Genomic DNA, 26,211 nt, shown 5'->3' on the forward strand with positions numbered 1-26,211 from the left:
CCAGCTGGGGAGAGGCACAGGGCTGTCTAAGGCCAGACATGAGGTGAAGCTTTCATCCTGACCCTGCCTTCATCTTGGAGTTTCCATCTGAATACTGCTGGAACCCAGAAGGGGGTAGTGCTCTTCTCCATCTTCTCTAATTCCCCCTTCTTGGAATTTCTTGAGTAACTACAAATCAAATGGGCTTAAAGTTTGCTAAGTTGAATGGGCCAAGTTAATGGTTTGAGAAGCATTTTATGGTGATTGAATGTTGTTCTAACAGCACAAACCATAGCCTGCAGCCTTTGAATGTTTTTGTAAGAATTTCCCAGTGGGATGAGATCTTTAACATCCTTTTCACACTTGCAACACTGACACAACTTAACCCTGTGTGGTACAACAGTGAAATCAGCAAAATGTGTACTTCAGATAAATGCTATTCCTTAATTAGTTTGTAAAGACAAGCCAGCAGGCAGCGAAGTAGATTGGCAAGGAAATGAAATGGGCTATATCACACCTCCACTTCTTCCCAAATACACATTGCTTTCTACCTACCTGGCAATCTGACAGAAAAACTTAGGCAATGAAAAGTTATGAGAAGTTTTGTGCCAATAATGTGTGAGGAATGTGCTGCCTAGGAAGTCTAGATATGCTCACAGTAGGTAAGAAAACAAATGTGTGTACAATTAATAGTGCAGAACATTACTCAATAGGAATATGAAATACAAAAACCTCCCTTCAATCTGCTGTATCTCTGGAAACAATTTATGCTAGTTATAAATGGTAAATATGTACCTAGCTAACAAATCTATGATCAACTTCTGATTGAATCACTCTCAAATCACAGGTTTTAATTTTCTCAATAATTTTTTTTGTCCCTGCAAGTGTTGCAATTGAACCACGTGATTCCACTCATGCCAAAGCCATTAAGAAAACATGGGATTGATCAGTTTTCACTATCAAAATGGTGCATGCACAAGCTTGCCTAAAAACTTTTCAAGATTGCTATGGACATCTATGTATAAGTCTTACATGTCATGAGAGCAGTGAAAGTAACAAGTATATTTAGCAAAACCCAACATTCCTCTTGTACATATGATAGCAACAAAAAATCTCTGTGTACATTTTACATTAAACACTCAGAATCTGAAAAAATCCCATAAGTCAAAAATAGTCTTGACAACTTCAGCTGTATCAAAATCATAAATTAAAATTAATTCCAAAATCTTGCTGTTCATCATGATAGGGAAATATTGAAGTGACCCTCCCTCTTTATTCTAATGAAATGACATCACCTTGCTAGGTGGACACATCCCAAATCCTAGTTTTCAGGTTTCACACAAACCTTTTCCCAGTTCTCATTACACTACAAGATCCCAGGCTCACCACAACTATAATCCCTTTAGAAAGCAACTAGGAGGATTCAATTTCTCTCTCCTAGTATTTTTAACTAGCAATGCCTATTTCTTAAGAGATGATTTCTTCCTGTTTGAACTTCCCCATGCTCCTGCACCATGGTCTGCTCCTCCCATGAGGGGCCCTGAAAGTTTCTGCAGGCAGCTCCCATTTCCTTCTTCAGAGGCTTGTGGAAAATGCTCCTCCAATGTGTCAAGGATGAATTCTGCAGCACAGTAGTGAACTGATCAAGTGGGAAGCTCCTTGCTTCAGACAGTTCTGACACCACAAACTACGTCCAGGACTTCTTCCTCAGGCTCTCACCAGACTGGAGAAATTCACTTCATTTGCACAGGCAAACACAGCACAATGACATTCTGAAGACTGGGCAGGCTGTCAAGGTTACAGCAAAACTATACATTGCTGTGTCTCTGGACATCAATGATTTGCTAGAAGTCATTATAAACAGCATGTACTTATAACAATATTTGTCCAAATCCATTTAGACATTTTTTGTAAGAGAAGAAAGGAACATTGTTTGCTAGAAATACATTTCACATTATATTGCTCTTAATAATATTAACATTTATTTGAAGTCATTAATAAAAGACATATTTACAGCTGAATGAAATTGAAAAAACAGAACAGGAACATTTACAACCAAGTAACAGATGAAAAACCAGAAGACAAAAAAAAAGGAAAAAATGCCAGTTTTGGAAATATGTTTCTGTCTCTTGGAACTCCACAGGTCATCCATAGATGCTGACAATCTAAGAACATCTAAGGCATGGTAATGCTAAGCATGAACATGTTCTAATAGTAGCATCTGCCTAACTTGCTTCCAAATGAAGATCTATTTTAACACAAGGAAGCTACTCCAATGAAAATAATTTAGGGGGTCAAAATAACTTCTCTAAGACTTCCACCTCGAAATTCTCAAAACTATTTACAGGAGGAAATCACAATTCATCCTATTCATATTTGCTATCCATCAATCCTGCTTGAAATAGGGATGAACTCTGAACTAAATCCTATTTTTTTTCTTGGAAACACGAAGTAAAAGATGTTTTGATGTCCTTGATTTAACATCCATTGGAACATTTCCTTGAGAAAGGCTTCTAATGAAGTTCCTTGGCATATTCTGTTCTTGCTTCCTGCTCTTCATTTTAACTCCTAGAGAAGAAAGAAATGCTATTAGAAATAGAGAGAAACTCCTTCAATAAATATAAGTAGACTGTAGCTGACATGGACCTCCTTTTCAGAATAGGTCTAAGAATTTTTACACATTTCTTTCCTTTACTGAAAGCTTCATTTTAATAGCAAACATGTAATCACTCTTAGCTCAGTATTGCAGTGCTTTCATTGTCTAGAAAGTCCCATGATTAGACCCTCAACTGACAGGAGATGCTATTAAAAAAGCACAATGGTCTATAAAAAGATGTAGAAATATGAAAAAATGTTATTAATCCTTCTTATTAAAAATAGCATTGAAAAAGGAACACTTTGTCATTACAGAAAGTTTTGTCTTTTTAATCTGCAAACAACCCCTTCTCTTAAGTATTTGGTTAAGGTTTATTCTGCTGTTGTAATGCATGCTCTCAAAAATCAAGTCTATTTCATATTCAGTTCAACACTGAATAATCCAAGTTTTCTTCTCATTTCAAAAGATGCTTCTGCATTACACAGTTCCTTAATTCCAGAGTTAGGATTGAGTAGTGGAACCTTCCTACCCTGGTCTGCTGGAGCAGACATTGATACAGATATAACCCTGTAATGAGTCACTTGGTTGGACAGAGCTTAGACTCAGATATTCAGTTTCAGAAAGCTTCTGGTAACACAGCCTCAACATTTCTAATGAATACAGAATAAGACCTTTTCCCTCACATTCCCTTTCAGCAATTTTTACTTAAAAACATATAAGTGCTGTAAAACCAGTGTATTGCCCATAGCACTGGAAAAAGCTACACCATGGAAATGTCTTCTCGCATTGCTTTTCTATTTCATAAGAAAAGCAGACTAAAACATTAAAACTAATCTTGGATCTCCTCTAGATAGCCCAAGAAGATTGTTAAGTGTATCTCTGAAGACAGAGAGGAAAAGGAGGCAGAGATGAAGGAAAATTGTACAGATTTAGCATATTAAAGTCTGCTTCAGGTGCCAAGCAACTTGATGCCATGCACTAGGAAAGGCAGAGGTTTTTAAAGAATTGTGAAGACATTTGTGAATATTGGCTGAAAAAATTATTCTAACTGATTTTATCACAGAAAAGATTTATGCACCTCAGAGAGAAGCCATATAACTGACCAAACTTTCACACAATAGACCTTGCTAACATTATTATCAGCAGTATGTTAAAAGCAAAATAATTTTGCCTGTTATTGTTTTTGCCCAAAATAGCCCCAAATTTTAAGACCAATAAATCTCTGAAAATACATTTTATCTGTTAAAACAAATAAGTTTGGTGTTGTAAAATCAAGCAAAGAATTAAAAACTGGTATGGAAATTATTAGAGAATTTTATTTCTTGATAAGCCACACTTGGGCAAAGACATAATTAGTAATAAAAATTTCTCAACAAGTTAATAAACTATTCTGGATGGAAGACCTTGACTCTTGGGAAAAAGGGTTTCTCAACAACCTTGTAATAATGTTGAATTGAATTTTGAATAGTTACTATCTGTATAACTGACATTCTGACTCTTTGTTAGTACACTGTTATAGCAACACATGCTATTGAAGTGACAAAATTTGAGAGGCAATCTTAATTTTGCACTTGTACAAAATTAATTAACTTGTGCAATCACTGTTACCAAGGCAATGCCTGTCCCAGAAACTGACACCTTGTGCAGGCTGCCCTAGAGCAGGGGCTGGGCAGAGGTAAAGAATCAAGCAGGGATTGATTCAAAGCATCTCCTCCATGGATCCACCTTGGGCAGCACCAGAGCCCAGCCAGGGCTGCACCCAAGATGAACCAAAATGGCCCCAAAATGCACCAGCGCTCCCGGGCTCTCTCCCTTGGATCAGTTCTGCTCCATTTGCATCTTGCAGTTCATTGTCCCATTCCAGCTTTAGCCCCTGCAGTCCCACCCTGCTTGTTTTTCTCTCTGCAGCCCACGGGGTTTGTGCTCTTGGGCTGAGATTGGGATCATTTGTCCTTGGTGCCCAGCTGGAGCAGGAATTGTTTTGTCTCCCTGCTCTGTGCACAGAGCTCACCATCCCTGAATGTGAAGCCCAGACCCACCCACTAAAGCAGCACAGCATGTGCAAAACACCAAAGCCAAAGGCAGAGGCAGGCAGGGCAGTGCCCCCAGGGCAGCCCTGACACTCACCAGCCCCCTGGGGCACTCTCAGGGCCGCGGGGCTCAGCAGCACGTCCTGCCGGGAGCGCTTGGCAGCGCCCGGCGCCTGCAGGCTGCCCAGCACCGTGTTGGAGGTGGAGCTGCAAAAGAGCCACAAAGAGTTTGCCTTCAGTACAGTCACTGCTCACAGGGCCTCTGGCCTTGCCATGTAGAAATACTTTAATAATATCCAGTGTTCATAGAATTGTAACAGAATGCAAGGAATAAACTAATTGATTATGTATATCTATGGATACTTTCCCCTTTCTCCTTTTAAAAATTCACAAGAATGCTTCAGCTGTGAAAATAAGAACTAATGTTGGCACTTGTATTCAAAGGCAGGACAATATGTCACACTTTTGTTTGAAACCATAGAAGCCAGTTTGATGGCCATCACATACAAATTATACTAAGAAATAATCTTAAGGCATGTTACAAAATCCTTGAAATGACCAAGCTGTGTTTATTGAACAAATCACATTATTTTATTGCTACAATAACTTTTCAACAGCCTCCAACACAGTTGGAGGGGGTGGCTTCATAGCAGACAATACTTTTTAACTAAGCTGCAAGAAAACTGTTACAGCTTCAAATTCATTAAAACAAACCTCTATATTTTACCCACAGCACTTTATGTGATGGACTTAAGGTCTACAGTGAAAATTATGAACCTATCTGATCTCACCCTTCTGCAATTGCCTCACAAACTTCCTCAGTTCCACTCTGCCAGACAGCCTCATAAACAAGCTAATGGTATTTATGTCCCAAGTTCCTAGGCTTTTCCTATTACTGTAATAAATATTGTATTATTCCCACTTCAGAGTCCCCTAACTCACACTTTCTTAATAATAATTTTCTGCCTAAATGAAAATATATAGCAAGCAGCAAAGACTAAGACTTTGCTTGTGCCAGTCCTAAAAATCTACTCATGCATGCCTCTTGCAAGAGAACTTATGCCAATAAGAATATACCATTATTTGGTAAAATAGTCTCTTATGACTGACTTGCCTCTAATCCCTTGTCCTGAAAATACAACTGTTTCAAATTATCCTTCTAATGTGGACCATATGACTGAAAAGTATATTTTTATTCTAGCATTAGTAGGAGATGAATGACTGGAGTGAGCCATTTCAATCAGGGAAAGCATGGGGAAAAAAAAGAGGGAAAAAGTAAAGAAGAGAATGGAATGAAGGCACTCTGAAAAGTAAGAGCATACTCCTTTTCTCCTTCAGAAATGTGTTTTCATTCCTTCTCTTCTTCACCAACTGCTAGACAAAACCATAAAGAATTTTAGTCTACAGGCAAGTTACTCCAACAAAAGTTGTGGGATTTTTCTGTAGTGTACTGGGAAATACATCTGAGACACAAAAGAAACAAGGTGAACAGAAACAGCTACTCTTTTGGGAAGAAATAAGCATATATATACATATATATGTTTTAAAATTATTGCACAGTTATTACCAAAAAAAAAAGTACTTCAAAAGCTTGTCTGAGAACTTGTACTTTAAGACTAGATAAATCAGGCTTCAAAAGTTCCCTCACCTTCCCTTAGAGAGAAAGTAGAAAAAACTAGCTTGGTTTCAGAGAACAGCTGATTTATTTCGCTAAATTCATAATCAGCTATTTGCAAAAGTGAGCAGTGCCTCTTTTCTCATCCTAGAGCAGAAGAATTTATTCCTCCTCCTAGCAAGACAGTTTAGAACAGTAATTGATAACAATCAGAACAGTTACATGAAACCAGACCAGATGACTGTGAGCTTTGAGGAGAATTCTCTGTTTTAAAGGTGCTAATAAACAAAAAGGCACTAAAGTTTCTTCCATGTCCTGTGACCTGTCTATAGCCTTGTCCTAACAGTCCTGAGATATTCTTTGTAAGACCTGTTCAGTGGTAGCTCCGCTCGTGTCTAGCAAGAGGTCATTTGTAACATGATTTTAAAAATGGTTGTATCAAGTTCTGCTTTTGGAAATAGGAAAAAAATAGATAGACCAGCTGTTTCATAGCTGATCAGGTTTAAATACAGTAAAAAAAAAACCCAAAACCAAAGAAGTACATACAACAAAAATCACAATTCAACTTAATATCTATTCAGTTTCAGCTTTTCTCGTGCTCCTGCTAATAAACCTCTTTTAGGGTCATAAACCAGAAGTGATGATGCAAAAGTTCTTCCTAGAGCAGATTGCAAAAATTAAGTAGCAATATATGAGACTGAAAATGAATTATCAGAAAATCAAAGTTGATCACTTAAGTATTGTCATGTATAGTTTTTTCCCTGCTTTCCATTTTGGTAGTTTCTAATGTGCTCCAACAAAGGTAGAACATTCTCAAAAAACTCAAATTTTTAATTGATGACAAAATTTCCCTTTTCAGAATTATGTGCCATCTTTCTATTTTGAGCAGACAGCAGCTAGTGTCTGCTCAAACTGATATTAATTTGTAATTATTAAAACAGAAATTCTTAAACCAAGGCTAAAGAAAAAAAAAATCTACTGAAGTTATCCAGAAAAGCAACAAAAACATTCAATTGAATTCAAGCATATTTGAATCAGAACATGTCATATGCAGGTCCAAATGACTTCTATAAGAGGTTTTCAGTTTTCAAATATTAGAATGAAACTGAAGTAAGAACATAAGAAATGAAAATTCATTTTCTATAGGATTTTTTTAAGGATTAGTTTAATCTTACCTTAGTATCTTTCTTTTTCTCTGAGCAGCTGAAGTCATTGCCATATATGAGGGCTTCTCAAATACTGGAGCAGAATTTTTGCTTCTTAAGGAAGAAAGATCAAGTCTGAAATAAAAGAATTATACTCCTGTAAAACATATTCTTGGCAAAAGTCAAGTAAATTTGTTCTTAACTGTAAACAAATATCAAGTTCGGTGAGTTGAAAACCAAAACAGGAAATTAATTTAATTAATGTAATTTGAGGAAGCTTTGCAGACTTCTGACATGCACAGCAGCTTTAAGCATGGCATTTCACAATGTGGAGAGGTTAAGTATCCATTTTACAAACAGAAAACATAAGGCTTAGAGAAAGTAACTTGCCTGAGGCATCACAATCAATTTAGAAAGTGCTGTATTTTCTTTTTGGTACATATCTTCTAAAACAGGATAAGCTTTCAACTTCATTTGTTGTCACTAACATATTACTCTTGATCAAAATTGAGGGTTTGATTTAAAAATGTTGGGTTTTTTTATAAAATGGATAGAAATGGAAAAACCCAACTGTAAAGACAGGCAGGCTGAAATGACTTGGTAATGTTTCTCACCCATAAAAAAGGAAAATACCTTTGCACAATGCTATTGCTGCATGGCTGTGACTCCTTCACAGATGAGTAAGCAGGCATTTCAGCTGTTTCATCTGTACCTTCATAGAGAATGATAGTGGAGTTCATGAGAGCCTGGTGGCTCTCTGGGATCACGTCACACGTGGTGTCCATGATGCTGCCCTTCCTGGCTGCCACATCTGCACTGCAGGCACTGACTGTCCCCAGGCCTGCCAGGTGCAAAGCCTCCTTCAGCACAGCCTGAGCACAGAAGCTGTGCCCTGGCTTCCTGCAGGAGTCTGGAGTATCCACCAGAGGGTACACCTCCTTGGCCAGAGAATCCTCCAGGTGCTGCAAGCTGCAGTGGCTGGAGGCAGGAGGGCTTGGAGCTACCACTGGAGAGTCCATCAGCTTCCTCCTCGTTCTCTTCTGTGGTGGTTCTGTGTTTTCTAACACATGTTGGGTATTGTTACTCATTCCCTGTGATGGTGTACCTAAAGAGGTGCCTGTAAAACATGAGTAATGATGGTTAGCACATCTAACTGCACATACTACTCACAGCTGGCTTTCCCCTCCTCTTCCCTAGTGAGACATGAGCAGAAATTATTACCAATACTGTTTATTTCATATACCTACCAACTTGATCATGTAAGTGAAATTATTTCTATTGCAGCATTGTCTAAGATGGCATTTGTTGTGACACTCTGTTGCCATGTTTCTCTTCACAGAGAAAAGCAAGGCACAATTCTTCCCAAAGATTTCTGAGATTCACATTCTCTGAACCTCAGAGAAAGAGAAAACACAATTCTTATCCCTTGCTGTGCCTGTGTTGTGCCACAGCAGAATGCAACATGGAGACTGTATACCCAAAGTGAGGATGTTTTGTTTCCTTGGCCTGTCAGGGCCAGCTGTGTGTGTGTGTGTGTGGGGACTGGGGGTGACAGCCACGAGATTCTGGGCAGTGTGAGCAGGTGTGTGCAGAGGGAGTGCTTGGCAGGTTCAGCTTAGATGAAATGTGTATAGTATAATAAAGTAATTAATCAGTCTTCTGATATCCACAGAGTCCTCCTCATCATTCTCTCCCCTTCATTGGAGTTGCCTTTGATTTACAATAACACTCAAAATATTATAAACGTGCATAGGTTGGCATAGTTAACCCCAGAGGTTACAGAAATAATCACAACTAAGATCTGACACATGACAAGAGGGAATGCAAGAGTAAGAGTATTGAAAAATTATTGTACCACCATGACAAAACTCATATTTTAAGGTGGTACAATCACAGTAACCCAGAGCTGACTCCTGACCACAGCAGTTTTTTCCCTGGCAAGTACCATGCAAATAATGAGAAACTGTTGAAAAAGGAATGACACAGAGCCATCTAGAAGGACAAAATTTTCTGACACTGCATATGAGAAAGCAGTGTTTTGCAAAGGGGCAAACAAAAGTTCAAGTTAGTAGGATTCTGTCACCCTATTTATCAACTGTGGGGAGCAAAACTCTTGACTAACAACTTCCCCCACCCTCAAAAATAAAGCAAGCAATACAGTGCAATTGGCCATTCTCATTCATTCTGATTTCAACTACTTTTCTTCAAGTGTCATAATGGTTTTATTTTCAAGCAAGTGGTAATAAAGGTAATGTCCAATGCAAGACAGAAAAGGCCTTTATCTTCCTCAAGCTTTCAGTGAAGGGGGATCATTTTAAGACACAGCTCACTGTTCAAATGGTGACTTGCACAGTTATAATACCAAAAAGCTACACATTTTTTTTAAACAAATCAAGAGCAGGAGAGGGCTGTCAAAACCCCAAGTGCTTCTATATTTAACTTCCAGTGCAAATTTAAGAAGTGAAGCCCAGTATCCTTAAAATGCCTATGGATTGGATCCCCTTCAGCTGGCAGCCAGACTCATACTCCTCTTTTCTGCATTGCCTACTTCATGCCTATGAGCAACTCAACTGCAAAAAGAACTCCTGCTTTTTAAATTGATGCAAGTTACCCAGGAATTAGCTATGGTATTCCTAGAACAGTGTTGATAAATATTTATTTCTTCTAAATTTCATTCTATTTTTGCCTCAGACTAAGAAAGCTAGTTTGAACTCCTCAGTCTAAATGCTTCTATAGTTCTCTCTCATGTGTTAACACTTAGGGCATTTTAACTGTTCCAAAAACATTCTTTGAACACGACCAAGATTGATTAAGAACATGTATGCATCGTATTATTTCACTTCCACAAGCTTGATTTGTTACAGAAAGCAAGGCTTAAATAGTTGTAGCTTTTTCTCAGGCCCCATTTAATGTTGATCTCATTTAATTATTGCCCAGTTGCATCCAAACTTGCCAAGAGGCTTTAAAAAAGCTGATTCCCCAAGCCCAGAAATCAGCTATCTCGGGAAAAGGCCCCAGCAAGGTCCTCATGAAGAGAAGACAAGGAGGGTTGATCCCAACACTGTTTTTGGCACACACCTTAGAACTAGGCATGCCATAAGATGGGATACTCAGCTAGGTGAGGTGATGCCCAGTTAGAAGATAGAAAACAGAGCTGTAAGGGACAGCCAAGGATTTCACAACCACAGTGAGACCTAGACCTGTGCCAGGAGGATACAACAGGTAGTATCAAAGTATGTACAAGTACCAGGGAAATTAGATACAGGCCACAAGCCTATGCTATGTTGCCACAACTTAATTCAATAATGAAACCATTGAAAAAACAAAGCAAACATTAATTCCTCACTCAGGGGCTCAGTGTCAGAATGAACAATGTTTAAACTGCTCATGGGAAAAGCAGTGTGGACAATTACATGAACAATTCCAATTCCATGACATTGCTTGGAGCTTTGAAGAAAAACATACATGGAAAACTTGGGCTTGAGAGGACTACCTGGCATGAAATAACTGAATTGTGAATTTGTCAATGTGTGCACTTATGAGCAGCTCACTTAATGTACGCAAAGGACCTTCTTCTTTGTTCAAATGCAAAATATATTGTTATCTTATACCACATCTAATCCACAGCCAGCTTTCACCAGGTGAAATGCAGCAGGTTGCTGAGATGCTGACTGTAATCTAAACATTAAGCTAATTCAGGGCCTGAGTGTTCCCCAAATCATCTTTACCTCCACCCAAAATAAAGAAGGCCCACCGTGATAAAGACATCTTTCTCCAAGACTTGGTTGGATTTAGTAACAAACAAGAAACTTACTTATGAACAATTTAAAACATCTACTCTCTGTCACTATCAACAATGCTATGCTTCATTATGCACTTGCTCTTTAATTTTATTTTAGTAAGTACAATATATACCTCAGTGTAATAGACTAAAAAAACCTTAAAAAAATTCTAGTCATCACAACCAAAAATTGAATCTAAAGCTTTTTAAAAAGACTTTTAACATCTTATATTCTTAAATACAAGAATAAGGTTTATATAATCTGGTGTTTGAAATAACTATCCATTAAATGACTCAGGACACATTTAAAATATTCATTTATTAGTTTTCACTCCTATTTATATGCATCTGAATGTCTGTTTCAGGAAAAATAATGGTTAGAATTCTATTAGTCCATTGCTAAATTAGGACAGGGAGGTTTCAGTTTCACAAAGTTTGCTTACTGTAAGACACTGAGGTTTTGCTAATGTCCTAAAGTTACTAGAAGGAAGTCTGATGGAGAAACATTTTGGTGGGAGTGCCAAGGTTTAGAAGCTTCTACAGGCCTAAATATTGGAAGCATTTTCAAATTAACTGTAAATACCAGCATTTAAATCATTAACTAAACACATAAAGAACACAAAAGTACTGCCAACATAAATAATTTGATGAATTCCATCAAACTGGAGAGCATTTTTACGGTAATACAAATAAACTAATAACAATAGTTGCAGGAATTCTATAAAAGGCCAATATAAGCTGTTAGCAAAAACAAAGACCTATTTTTAAAATCTATTTATTTCTGGAATAAAACTCACTGTAAAACAAAGTTAAAACACAACAAGCTTTTTCTTGTCATTAAAGTGTTGGAAATAATACAAGTTACTTAAGAAGTGATCCTTCCCACAGCTTTTGTGAGGATATTAGATTGCTCCTAACACCATAAACAGGTAAACAAACGAGCAATATTGTATTTAACTTGGCTTCACTAAACATAAACCAAATATGACGTGACAAAAACAACTCCAAAATCCTAATTCCACTTTAGCTTCTTGTTCTACTCTATATAGCTCCAATCAGTTATGACCTCAGGTAAATAAACATAACAGCAAGAAAAACACTGGGACCCACAGAATAAAGAACTTGCCAGTGTTGCTATTTCCACCTTACTCAGGTAGCAAGATACTGAAGCTAATTGCTCACTTTTTGGCAAGTGCCTTTCATAGCTGCTATGGAGAAGTTTATGTAAAAGGAACTTGGGCAACAGAAGTGGCTACAGAAACTCTACTACTTCCATACATTCTTAAATACCTGCTACTGAGGATGATACAGTGGAGAACCAAGTAGGGCTATTTATATTTCCTTCAAGAACAAATCCAACTAGTTCCTGAATGGATGGCTAATGGTAATCATTAAATATTGTCATTATTTTCCTACTGAAAGATAAACAACATGCTCCACCTATAAAAAAAATAATTTCAAACATGTTCCATAACAAGGCAGGGATATTATGTTTATAGACTATATTTGCTTCATGTTTTACAGCTACTTCAATCTTTTGCATCAATAACATCATCATAATTCAGTAATATTTTTTATTTCATGTACCAAAATGAATCACTTATATGCTTTACAGAACAGCCACAGTTAACTTGATGAAGTAGCTTAAATGAAAAATTTGGAAGTTTTATTTCCTTAACTAGTACTTTCACAGCTACAATGCACCTCTTTAAAAACAAACATTATTTCAAATATGTATTACAGAAGAGATCACATATTTGCTGATCCTTAATTTCAGGCTGATGTTGATAAAAGATAATTGTCAAAATTCTTGAAGATACTATTTAAGAAATTCACTCAGAAATTCAACATAAAAGCCATCACCCACTGATCAACTGCCTCCATCCAGTGACATGAGGTGGTTTTGGTCCTAAGTCTGTGGTATCATTTGTCCCAAAAGAGTACTCACAAGTACTGATTTATCTGATAACAAACAGCAATAGCAGATATTTACAGCCCTGGGCACTAATACCAGAAGCAGAGTGCACTATGTGTGAAACATGAGTCACAGGAAAAGTGAGCAGAGCTCATGGCAAAACAGCTCTGATGAATTGAGTTAGTTCTAATTGACATTAGGGACAAAATAATGGCCAAGACTTGTCTTCTTCTGGAACTCGTGCTAATACATGCAGAAGGGGATTATTTCTGGAAACTGTGCTAAATTAAGTCTAGCAGGTTGTTCTGCTAAAGTGAAATTAAATATTAATGTATTCATTTCAATAAACATTTCTGGGCTACCACTGATTGATCAAATTACAATTCTAATCATGCGTTTTCATTCCTTGAACAACTGACTCATGGAATTCCAAACTGCAAATGAGGTCTAGTCAATGCATTTCAATTATTTCATATTCCTGGGACCCAAAGGCATCATCACTGTGATGGCAAGTTTCACAACAGGTTCACAAACAACAGCTGTGAACTGAAAAAGGCTCAAATCCAAGCTGCATTCTTGCAAGTCCCAGTGATCAGGTGTACTGCTTTACACAGCATGAGGAAAAACACTCAGAAGTCACCTAAGACAGTATGGAAGAGCTGCTTAGAGAAATCTTTCCTATTCAAGGCACATGCTTTTCCTACTTTTACTAAAGTCTTTTACTATGTGCAATTATACCTCAATTTTTCCTGCCATGTAAAATAAAAAAATTGACTTTTCAGATCAGAACGTTTGTGACAAGGGGAGGCAATGGATTCCTTTTTTTTCCTATAAATCAATTCCATCCTCTCAGTGGTAATGTACAGTAAGGCTTCTGGAAATGGGATGCTTGAAACAATGCCAAGAACTTCCCCATTCAAAGAAATACTTGCAAATACCAGTCAGAGCTCTCCACCCATCAGGCTGAACTCTGAATACTCTATGGCTCCCCATTAATGAACACTTAAGAATGGGTGCCCAAATACATTCTTAAATGAACTTGTTTCCACAGCCTGTGCTGTCTTTGAGACAAACAGTTAAATTGTTCATGACATTGCATGCTTATAGTTACATTAAGCATACAAAAGCTCAATCTAAATTATTAATATATGTCCAAAAAAAGGGTATTGGAAAGCCAGCATTTTCTGTAAAAAGCAACAAATTAATTTCTAATTAAGGTCAGCATTTTACAAAAAGTGTTTAAAGACTTCAAAGGCTAAAGGAAAAATGATATAGAAAGAGGTCAACTCCTGTAGTGAAGCCCTCTATGTGCTTTGGCAAAGCACATGAACTTCAATTAGCTTTCACTAGAAATCAAGAGCTGATTCACAAGAATTGACCACCTTAATAATTTGACCATAGAAACAGACATTGAATGAATGGCCAGAAAACCTCTTTATCTTTTCCTCCCATACTATGACTTTAATACTATTTAATATATGAGAGACCCTTTCCAAGGAAGTCATCTTCATTACTGCAAATCAGCTGAAATTCTTTGCTATTTTGAAACTCCTGACTGGAAGAAGGACCTTACAACAAGATAATATCAAAATCAATTAATATAATCAAGTAAAAATATTTAGAATTATATTCCAAGAACTTATTTCTGTAGAAGACTTTTAACAAAACTAGAATAAATCCCCCCAACCTTTCACCCTTGCCATCCTTCTCTTTGCAATTTTCAGATTCTTTTCCCACATCAATTACTAGTTTGACTTTGTTCTTCAGGCCTAGTTAAACAAATGTAATCAATTCCAAAGAAACACACAAGACCTTAAGGTCCTGCTTTCATAATTTTACCTATTCTGCAGAAATTATGTAGCTGCTTTGACCTTTTGGAGAGTCAAAGTGCTTGTAATCAGAAAAGTTAGTTGACTTAAAAGACCATAATTTTTATGTAAACCTAAAATTTTTATGAACATATAATTTTTATTAAAACATCCAATAACAATTAGTTTGCATTTGAACATCATCATGGTTCTCTCAAAGAAACTCAGGCAAAAGTTTGTGTCATTAGAAAAGTTTCTGCAATGATTACTGCCTCATGTTCTGCAACACTCAGAATTCAGCAGTGCCTAAATACTGATGGTTTCCTGCATCCCTCCCAATTTCAACACACAGTAACTAAAGAGGAACCTGTAGTTGGTTCATGATGGAAATTTCCAAATTGGATAAGGGATGGATACTGCACACATCCCTAGATACTTCTGAGTACCACAAGAGATACAATTATTTATTTGGTAAGCCTACAATGAAGAGAAATTACCATTTTTCTCATAATGCTTTTTGTTTTATACATTAGTGCTATCTCATCTTTGCAGAGGGATTTTTTCACAAAAATTGTCTTTCAAATGTGTTAACATAGGTGCAAAGCAACACCTGAGATTTGTTACTAGCAGACCTAGTACACTCTCTTCCTCAATCTAAATGCTCCAGACTTCATTTCATAGCAAGGAATCATTGCATTGCCATCAAACAAACAAACAACTGAAGAGGAGAAATTTGGTTGTGTTTGTGCTGAACAGAAGAAAAACCCTCAAGCATTAGTAAGTGGATTACTTTTTTCCCCCCCACTTGTATTGTATTTCCCTCAAGGTTGCAAAATTTGGAGAACAGTTGTTTCTACCATGTTGTATCCTGCATCTATGGAGAGGGGGGAAAGGAATAACAGCAAAGCCTCCGATTTCCTTTCAAAGACCACAAAGCAAATAAAAAGCATAAAAATACCACAAAATATTTTTGTGATAATCTTCAGGCAAAGACACCATTTACAACTGAAAAAAGTCTGTCTTAGCTGAAAACTGAAAATCATTTACCTACTTGAACATAAAGTACAAGAATTTGAGGATAATAGAAGAATTGGAAAACCTACACATAAGGTTTTCAAAAAAATCCCTTAAATAATGTCTAATGACTTTAATAAAATGAAATCTTCATGTTTTAATAGTTCATGTGGAATTTAAATAAGACTAATTTCAGTATTGATTTCACTAAGAGCTGATGAGGCCTCTTCCATCACAAAACTTCAAGAAAGGTAGAAAAGAAGAAGAATAATCAAGAGCTCTAACACAGCTTACTAGCATCAGAAATTCACAAGAAATTCACAAGAATTCACTGAAATTCACAAGAATGATAACCTACATATGACAAGACAGAATCATTACAATCAGTATTTCCTTACAAAGGATATTACAGAGCTTCTGGATTAGTGTCCTTACCTATTCTGTCAGAAAAAAAAGTACCTCTAGCCAAAAACCCCAGTATCTAAAAGCATATGCCAATGATTTAAAATAAATACCAGCTTTTACCCTTGCTGAATGCATCCCTGACTGACATGGGCAGAACAAGAAGTCTAAGCATGCAAATCTGCTAACTTGCTTTTCCCCCTCTCTGTAGAAACAAAAGCAAACACACATTAACAAGAAAAACCAACCCAAACTAAAACCAAACCAATGCCACTCAGGAGTAAAACCACTAAACCAACCAAAAGACAAACAAAGCAAAGCAAACCACTCCAGCCCACTGCCAAGGCAGTCTGAACTTCACAGTGCAGCCAGTGAAACACTGTGTATCAACGATGGGGTACCATGAACAGCAACACAAACACGTGCCAAAAATCACAGACATTCCTTATGAGCAGAGGGGCAATAAATAAATAAATAAATGGTTTTGATAAAATAATTCTCCAGCTGTAGAGAAGAATGAAGCTCTCAAAAGGAGGGAACTCATTTCACTCTTCACCAGGAGTCAAAGCTCTTTTTGGGACTAGCAGCTTTTGAGAAGCTGAAGTATTTTTGAAGCAGTATTTATCTCTTTTTCCCTAGTTACCTAGGGATGTCTGTCAGTTATGGATTACTGGCAGTAATGAGAAAGCCTCAGGGTGTTGAGTGCTCCCTGTCCACAGCACAAAACAAGCATGGGCCCCACAGCAGTTGCACTATCAGGATGAAATTTGGCGTGTAATCCATCAGAACAGCACTGTCTATAAGGATTCTTCATCCCTTTTTACCCATGCTCCAGAGCAACTCCCTTCACAGCTACAGAAGAAAAGCCAGCTATATAGAATTATGGGGAAAAACTGGGGCCATCAGGATATAGCAAAAGTCAGTTCCATGGCAGATACAGTGAATCCTTTGATTCTTGAAAACAAACTCCTAAAATATTGTACTAAATTGCTTCCAAGTGAACCTGTAATTAATAGTAAATCTCATCTCCCCCAAGGCTATTAGAAACTACAGAAAACTATATCTGCTTAATGTTTCAAGTCACTTTAACAGAATTATAACCAACTAACACTGATTCCCTTCCCATCAATGTCACATGAAAGATTGAAATGCAATTTTTAATAGCACTCACAGGATCTATGAACATTGATACATGGGGTACATTATAAGAAGAAGAGAATTAATTCATCTGTTGCAGTGTGTGTCTAGCCATTGAAAAAGTAAATTACTTTCTCATATCCAATTAAGAATGGTGCAAAATTTATAGAAAGTGGGTCTGAGAATCAATTTTACATTTGGCTTCAGTGTCTGCAGAAGTGCAATCTGTGTTTATGGATAATATCTGACTGTTGCAGGAGATATTTAAAAGTACTTCCAACAGAGAAAAAATTAATTCTATACTTACTGCATGGGGTGTTTGGTCTGCTCACAAGCTGTGGGAATGAAAAGATAGCTGACATTTCTACTTCATGGTTTTGATTTTGATCCTTTTCTTCTGTCTGGTCAGCCCAAGCTACTGATTTTTGTCTTTGAATCAGCTGCTCAACCTCTGCATATTCAGTCTCACTTAAGTCATTTGTCAACCCAGCTTCTTTCAACATCAAGTGTTGCTTGCGAAGCACTGGAAGTGCAGTATTTAGTACTCTGTAAAACAGCAAGAGGCAAGACAAGTTCCCTTAAGAAAACACAATTTGAATCCAGAAAACAACAAGTTTGAGAAGAACCTAGCTTCTGTTTCAATTAAAACTAAATTCTCTAAATAGGTATTTTCAAGTTACAAGTCAGAATGTCTTCTCCCACCTGCCATGAAACCATACTTACTTTTCTGTTTGCTTGTTGTACTGATCTTGAAGGGACACCAGAGCCAACATGTGTTCAATCTGGGCTTTAAGGGCCTGAACTTCTAGGTTTAAATGGCAATACTGCAGATCTTGACAAAGTTCCTTTAGGAAATTAGGAATAAAAATGAAAATCAAACAGCTGTACATCAAACTGGTAGAAAGAAACTAAAACTTCAACTAAAAATAATATTAGATCAGTAAAGATGGAGTGGAGCTATATTATTCTAATAATGTTTTACAGTAGAAAAGTATTAATTTTTTGTTTTTTATTTACATGCATAAATATAAACTTGTAGATTCCTTTGACCAATAGTGTGTGTGTTTGCTGCAATCAGCATTAAAAGTCCAACAGGCCCACATGGATGCTCATCTATGCATGCCCAAACACATCTGCCTCTTTCTGCATCCTCTTTCCATATCCTTTATTTCAATCATTAAGCTGTTCCTAACTTGGGAGGTTTTACCCTCTTTCCAATTCTCCCCCATGCCCAACCATGACAAAGTGCAAGGTGTTTTACTTTTGGGAGGCACCCATCTTGACCCAGGAGGCGCATTTCATTTTCCACACGGTGCAGCCACTTGGTGTTCTCCTCAAAGAGATGGCTCTGCTCTTCCTTCTTCTTCTGCATGCGTACATAGTGGCTGTTCAGTGCTGAAAGCCTTAGATCCCGCTTGCAAGTGGCCTGAAAAAAAAAATCCCACCCCCCAAATCATCAGCATTTAAGGTGAAAACTTGCAAATTATGTTCACCAAGTTTTTTTTATATATAAAGATTTGTTTTCCTTACTTTTATATAAAATAACCAAATAATTCCTAGTAAGTCGAGTATGTCCTACAAAAAGCCTGCTAAAGGATAAAGCATTGAAAAAAAGGAAAATCCTCTATCTCCAAATGTCAAACTCTTCTGATGTTTGCACTGCTTCTGAAATATGACAACTAGAAGGCACAAACCCTGCAAGAGCAAGTTGGATAGAAGCAAGGTGGTGTCCTAACAAGGCAGAGGGTGCCCTTTTCTATTTAGAAGACAGCCATACTCTGCACTTGACTTGAAAAATTAGATCACTGCATCAACAGTCACAGAGCAGTGATAATCTGTGCGTCCCATTTGAATTAAATGTCCATGCATTAGTTCATTATACAATTACTTAAGAAAAATCAGCACAATTATACCAAAATGAATAGATGATACCCTGCACTACATTACAGAAAACTCACCTTCACTACTCTTTCTTCAGAGCATATCAGTTGAATTTGTTCATGACATTGATTCTGGTAATATTTCTTCAGTGTATTTTCTTTCAGTTTCTTCTCCACCTTGAGGTACTCTTTTCTGATTTCCTCACGATTTGTAAAAACATTTTTAAGTATTTCTTTGTACCTAAACCCAAAGAATAATAATTAATTATTTATTGAAGACTTTTTAAGACCATCTCTTTGGAAGGGGAATTTTTAAATCCAGATTAATAAAATAAATATAAAGAAATGAAAAGGAAATTAGTAAAGCCTAATACAGATAGGCACTAAATAAAACATCAGTACATCAGTAAGAATTTCATGTATTTGAACTGAAAATGGGATGGGAAATTTTGAAGGAGTCACTAAAAATAAATCCTGTTATAATTATGAAGACAACACTGGGATTTAAAAGGCTCATGTGAAGGAGCTTCAGATGGCTTTCTCTAACTCCAGAAGATACTAAGCACCTATGTTCTCTACTTCTTACATCTATTTATTAAACAGGTCAGACTACTGTTGCCATAGACACAAGGTGCTCAAAACCCTGCAAGCTATCCTCAAAGAAAAGGAGAACCACAAAGGTCTTGGGATACTCACTTTCCCTGAAGGAGCTGTACAATCTCCATCACTCATGGAGGACAAAAATCAGAACATGCACCATGTTTTAACACATGCTAGGCTAATGGGGGGAAAACCAAACTGTGGGAGATGGTACTCGAGGAGTTATTGAGTAACCACTTCTCTGGGTAGCCCTAGTCTGCAACACAAGTCAGAGTAACAAGAACAAGTCCTGGAAGCATTGCCATACTGCCATGTAACTTCCACTGGTGGCACCTCTTCACTCCTGAACACTGAAAATGTACAGTAGAGAACGTCCAAAAAGATACTGTACATCTCAATAATAACCAACCACATATACAAAGTATTTCATTACATCCTATGTTGTTACAACTTTACACAAAAATGAAAGTTTAACATGCAAGTGTTCTAAAGACATGCAACATTTGAGGTTATACAGGTTTTAGTATTAAAAAAACCTCATACAATTAAAAACTGCAAAAATGCTAAAACAACCCATGTTCAACTCCAGAACAAGTTGAAGAGACATTCTTGTCATGTAATTGACTTCTTGCCAGTGTTTCAGAAGCAGCAATTCTATTTCACAGTCTAAAGTTTGAATAACTAAATCTTTTATTCTATTCTGAGTGTTTTATCACTTGCCTTTTAAAAAGAAACAGAATTAAGAAAATAATTCTTCTCCACAGATTTAGCAATACAAGAGCTTTCACTAAGTGTCTAGAGGATGCTATCTTATCTAGGTAAAAAAAAAGTGTACTAAAACACTCACAGAATTTATAAGAGCTATTTCTTTAAGGAACAGTAACAGGTTAATGGTTGGAGTCTATGATCTTTGAGGTCTTTTCTAACCTAAAAGATTCTATAATAATGAAACAGCCAGCTGCAGAGTATCAGAGCTCCTACCTTCACTGTTTCTATCTATACAGCTATACTCCTGACTGCACTGCTTGGAGAACTTTTGTCCTCCACAGAAACATGCTTCCTGCCAGCTGCTTGGGAAACACAGCAATAAGGAATCAAAGTGAACGCTCCCAGTTTCCATCACAGTAAAAATCTGGGTATAATTCAGGTGAGGGTGGAGATTCTGCTTCTTTGTACCCTCCTTATGAGGAGCCGCTGCTGGAAAACCAACCTTTTGTGTACTTATATTCACCAGTGTTCCAAATACAGCATCAAGTACAGAAGCCTTTGTGGATTCAGCCTTTCAATTAGCACATTTCTGTTCTTCAGGAGTTACCTTTACCCTCTGGTCTGCACTGTAGAAATTACCAAGTTACCCTGTAGGCATACTGAGGCTATGAACCCCCCTACACTACCTGGTGTCCAAGAGCTCAAGGACCTGCTGGTTGTAGCTCTGGAGCCAGTCCAGTGCCCACTGTCTACCCTAAGAGGTTCAAGACTTGAAGGGTTGGCACACAACCCATCTCCAAGTTTTAGCAGAAGGATGAATGACTTTTAGGTTTGAAGAAGCAAGTGATGCTTCTTCAGTGATGCAAAAACCATGGGTGGTTGGACCTAAACACAAGATCATGGACAAGGCTCTCTTCCCTGTCCTAACTAAAAGGGAGAAGACAGCACAATATCTTCAAAACCTGTAAATGAATGGGAGAAGTCAATTTGTTACCCACACCACAACAGTATGGTGAACCTAGCAGGATACTCATGAGAAGGAAGAGAATGAGACATGCACATCATTTCTGACATCCAGAGGGACTGGGACAGGTTTACATGTGGCCCTTTGGATTTGCCATAACAAACATTCTCTGACCAGCAAACCTTGGCATAGAACACATCCAGTCTTTTGAAAAGATATTTTAGAGACCTTGCCCTTGGCTGACTCTTCCCACACACAAAGAATGAAATAAAGGGCAAATCACAGGAAATTAAATCAATCTTAAAGACATACAGTGCAAAAATATGCAGGAAAACTGTCAGAACTATCAACATGACTTAGAAGCCCACACTTCTTTTGAAAATTTAATTTAAATAACCTGAATGAAAGGGTTTATTGAAATGTCTGCAATGCCACTAAAATAAAATGCACTTAGAGAATATCTTGCTTTGAATGGTTTCTTACTATACCTCAGAAAGTTTTCCAGGTTAAAAACCAGCACATTCAAAGGGCCAAATAAACAAAAAAGTTAGCTGAATCAACTTAGGTGAGTTATTGTCAGAAAGATGAGATATGCAGAGACCATCCAGAAAGTTTTTCTCTCCAAAACCTACCCTCTTCATGGAATACAACGATTTCTGCAACAAATTGATACTTCTCATTTTGATTTGTTACCCTTTGTGTTCTCTCATGAGACTGTCGCAAGAGAAAAGATAGACAGGAACACTACCAAGAAGAAAAAGAGGCCAAGAAATATTAAAGCAATAGAAAATAATTAATCTACACACATAAAGTGAACCCTTTGTAGAAAAACTTGCAGGTTTTGTCTCTCTCAAGCCTTGCAGGAAAGATCCCACTTGAGCTAGTGCCTGCCAAGAGTGGCAGAGCCGCTGTCATTTATGCAAACGACATTCTGCCTACCCACAAACACAACCTGTTCAGGAGCTGTGCTGGGAGCCAGCACTCAGATGCTTCTTCCTGTCACATGGCATTTCCTACGTCCTCCCCTTTCGTTTCAAAACCACCACCAAGTTGTTCTGAACAGAAACAACACGTTCGGCAAAGCCATACCTTGAGCTAAGTAAAGCAATGTTAAAATGGGAAAACCAATACTGTAAAGAGTAGGTTTGTTTTACAAATGCTTTTACAATTTAGACAAACTCCAGCTTGGAAGCAAATATGATTCATTTACCTTTCTATTTCTACTCGCTGGTTGTTTGAAAGTTCTGCAGTATTATGATTTTCAGGAATGCTTGCTTGCTTTTCTTCGTATTCTCTCAGTTTCTCCTTCAACATGAGGATCTAAACCAAAAGAAGCACCCTTTAATTGAAATATGGTTTTTGGTTTATTTCCCAAAATTATCATTCTGTGCTGATATTGAACAGCTTTACAAATGGCAGCAGGTGATATTCCTCTTAGAAGACAAAATCTTCTTACTTCAAAATCCATTAGACCCTTATAGATTTAATCAGATTAATTATTTTTTTTTATATTCAAAGTTAACAGTTAACCTTTCAACCTCTTAACAACAGATTTTTTACGTACCTCTTTCTTTTGTTCATTGCAAATTTTAGCATACTGGCTTATGTGACTGTCCAAACTAACAACATTGCTCTTCAGCTGTAAAGAAACAAGTCAGAATTTAAAGGCAGCTCCTTCATGTTTTCATGCATAATAAGCACAGTGTGCAGATGTAGCACATAGTTAAACATGCACTATGTTATGAGGAAAGAGATTAATAAAATTCTGACTTGCACAATGAGAATATGACTGTCAGCTTTTGCTGTCATCTGTTGCACACCCGTGGCCAGGACATTTCCCTCAACAAACCAAGAATAATTACATTTACATATGCAAGCACATTTTGCATTTATTCAAATTAGTTTTACTATTTAAAAGTCTGTCTTGTGCATTTTATTATAAAAGCTACCTTTAAGTACACAACAAATGGAAATTACCAGTGAACCCTATATTACATAAACAGAATTAGGGAGCTGCAATAAAAAAGATAATGAAAAATAACATTAAACAATAGAGAGCAGAAAAGGACATCCCAGTTTTTCATTTATCAAGACCATCTCACTGAGCTTCTTGACTCCAGCTGAATTCTACCTGTACAACACTGGACTGGCTCTTGTACAACTGGTCAGAAATTTCTTTAATGTACACTACAGTTCTCTGAGAAAGTAAGAGCAAAACAGTAAAAAAGGATGTGAATTCTGAGGATTATTTCTAAATCTCATGCTCACAAAACAAACTGTTTCAAACTGGCAGCATCATATCATTAACAAAGCTATGCTGCTTTTAGGCCAGATCTAAGATCTACTTTGTATCTACTACACCTCCCAGTCAGATAAGGAGGAGTTGACCATAAGGAAAGAAGATGCAACAGAACAATTTTTTGAGTCAGAAGTGAAGGAAAATATAATATTCCAAAAGAAATAATTTTTCTTTTAATACTAGCTTATTGTACTTTGACAAGAGATCAGTAAAAGCAATATACTCACAGAAGACTTGATATCCTTGGCTCGGTTTGCATACTTCAGAGTGTTGTAGGTATCATCATAAAACAAAGAGGATGGGCTAATAGCAGCTATCATGATTGTTCTGCAATTTCCTCCAAGAGAATCCTTCAGTAAACGAGTCAGCTTGCTGTTTCGATAAGGAATGTGCTTCTTGCTCTAAGAAGAGTGAGAGATATTTCCATGGTTTATTTAACTGTACTTCAAATAAAAGTCTGCTTAGAATTTTAACAGTAACACAAACCATAACAAATAGCCATGAAAATTTTCTTTGACACAAGTAATTTTTCTTTGAAGTATCTGTACATCTTAAACAGTTTAAGTCTCTTGGAACTGCTCAACACCTTTGCAACACATGTATTAGCTAGGTTATTTCCTGATGTCTGGATATGTAACTCCTATTTCTGTGATGGGGGAGCTAACAGAAAAAGTAAACTACATTAAATTACATTCAGTTTATAAAATCATCCAGATTGGGAAGGACCTCTAAAATCCTTCTAGTCCTTGCCATCTTACTCTAGTCAGCTAGAGTAAGATGGCAAGGACTATGCCCAGAAGGGTTTTGATTAACGCCAAGGATGGAGATTTCACACCTTTCTAGGCAACACATACTCTGCTTTGTGAAGCTACAGAATTTTCATCTCATTATACCAAGTTTGATCACTAGGAACCCAATCCCATCTCAAGTAAATCAATGTGATTCTTCCATATGTCTGCAGCACAGATGTTAAACTCCACCTTCCCCTCCAACAAGATGGTGATGCGGACATGCAGCATCAGGAAGGGAAATTAAATCTGATTTTCTGCCGGCATATTTGAAGGAGGAATTTGCTAGTTGAGCAGAAGGACCAAAAGAGTGTTATGGTAGACAATGCACTTCACTTATGCAAAGGTTCAGGAGGTTTTATCATTCTCCTACACGATTGTACCTATTCCTTGCCTTGAGCTGGTGAGCCAGATCAGGAGACTGACTCATTGCTTTGAGCAGGGGGGTGTGTGTGTATGGATGTATGTGAGATCCCAAAAGAACTACTTGGAAGAGATACTGTTTTTTCCTACAAAAGCTGCTCCCCCCTAAGATTAAAGGTTAATTGTAAGGTTATTCATGTACTCATGTAAGCTTCTCTACATATGCTTGATTTTGAAGATAAGAAAAGCAGGTACCATTCATCTTTGATACTATCCTTAGGCAGTTGCACATAAGTTTTGAGAATTTCTCTCACTGGGACTGTCTTTCAGCTATCACAGATATGATGGTAGAACCCCTTAAGACAATCTTACATGAGAATGATGATGTGAGTAGCATCAACAATGCAAACCACATTATTCCATCAGCTGAGCACTTTTTAAACTGGTTTCTGAACTGCATGGGAGAGCAGCACCTACCTTAGGATCTGCCAGTGCATTAATGACATTTCCAAGAGCAAGCAGGGACCTGTTAATATTTGTTCCTTCCACAAAGCGAGCCCCCTTGGCACTGGTTGCTTTGGCCCGTTCAGACCCTGCCAGGTCAATCAGAGACATTTTGGCAATACGAATATTCTGATTAATACTAGCTGTTTTATCTTGCTGCCGTAGGTAAATCTACAATTAAAAAAAAAAAAAAAAAAGAAGAAGAAAACAATTAAAAAGTAACCACTAATTAATCTAAGCAGTAAATTAATTTCACCGTGTAACAACTGTTTGAAGACATTTGTATTGGATGTCCTTCACTTAACTGAATCACAAGGTACCTCCTTTTCTTGCTCCTGATTCTCTCTCCCATCCTGCTGCAGAGGATTAAGTGACCAACTGGCCCATGCTCACAAAGTGGTAAAGGTAAATGAGGGTTTTTTACAGGAAAAATGAATTTCACAGCTCTTCTTCTGCACCAAAAATGCATATTACACTCCTGAACTTGAAAGTGAAAGAGGTGTTCCTTTTTCAAATGCACATTTAGGAGTACACCATAAAGAGATGCATAGGGATAAACCAGGAAAAGGCTGACCCTTCAGTGATTTAGATGTAATTGTATCTTCCATTAATAGGAAACAACTCATTCACTGCTGTGAAAATACACTCCAGGATCTTTTCAAATGCGATGCCTCCTGAAGCCA

The 26,211-nt window shown here is 37.3% G+C and overlaps 1 protein-coding gene across 2 annotated transcripts in view; it reads right to left on the reverse strand.

Moving 5' to 3' along the window:
* Window positions 1-1,135: 1,135 nt before the first annotated feature.
* KIF18A (kinesin family member 18A) overlaps window positions 1,136-26,211 on the reverse strand; it is a 31,757-nt gene continuing 6,681 nt past the window's right edge. For both annotated transcript variants that reach the window (XM_077179520.1, XM_054635467.2), the window contains exons 6-17: window positions 25,502-25,699; window positions 24,101-24,274; window positions 23,139-23,213; window positions 22,785-22,894; window positions 19,381-19,543; window positions 18,684-18,848; window positions 18,146-18,267; window positions 17,730-17,968; window positions 7,999-8,482; window positions 7,396-7,500; window positions 4,703-4,812; window positions 1,136-2,547 (exon numbers count right to left, since the gene is read on the reverse strand). In XM_077179520.1, the coding sequence (XP_077035635.1) occupies window positions 2,399-2,547; window positions 4,703-4,812; window positions 7,396-7,500; window positions 7,999-8,482; window positions 17,730-17,968; window positions 18,146-18,267; window positions 18,684-18,848; window positions 19,381-19,543; window positions 22,785-22,894; window positions 23,139-23,213; window positions 24,101-24,274; window positions 25,502-25,699 (2,094 nt within the window). In that variant the 3' untranslated portion in view covers window positions 1,136-2,398. The remainder of the gene's footprint in view (window positions 2,548-4,702; window positions 4,813-7,395; window positions 7,501-7,998; window positions 8,483-17,729; window positions 17,969-18,145; window positions 18,268-18,683; window positions 18,849-19,380; window positions 19,544-22,784; window positions 22,895-23,138; window positions 23,214-24,100; window positions 24,275-25,501; window positions 25,700-26,211) is intronic.

The sequence above is a fragment of the Agelaius phoeniceus genome, chromosome 6 (genome assembly GCF_051311805.1).
Source record: "Agelaius phoeniceus isolate bAgePho1 chromosome 6, bAgePho1.hap1, whole genome shotgun sequence".
Classification (NCBI taxonomy): domain Eukaryota; kingdom Metazoa; phylum Chordata; class Aves; order Passeriformes; family Icteridae; genus Agelaius; species Agelaius phoeniceus.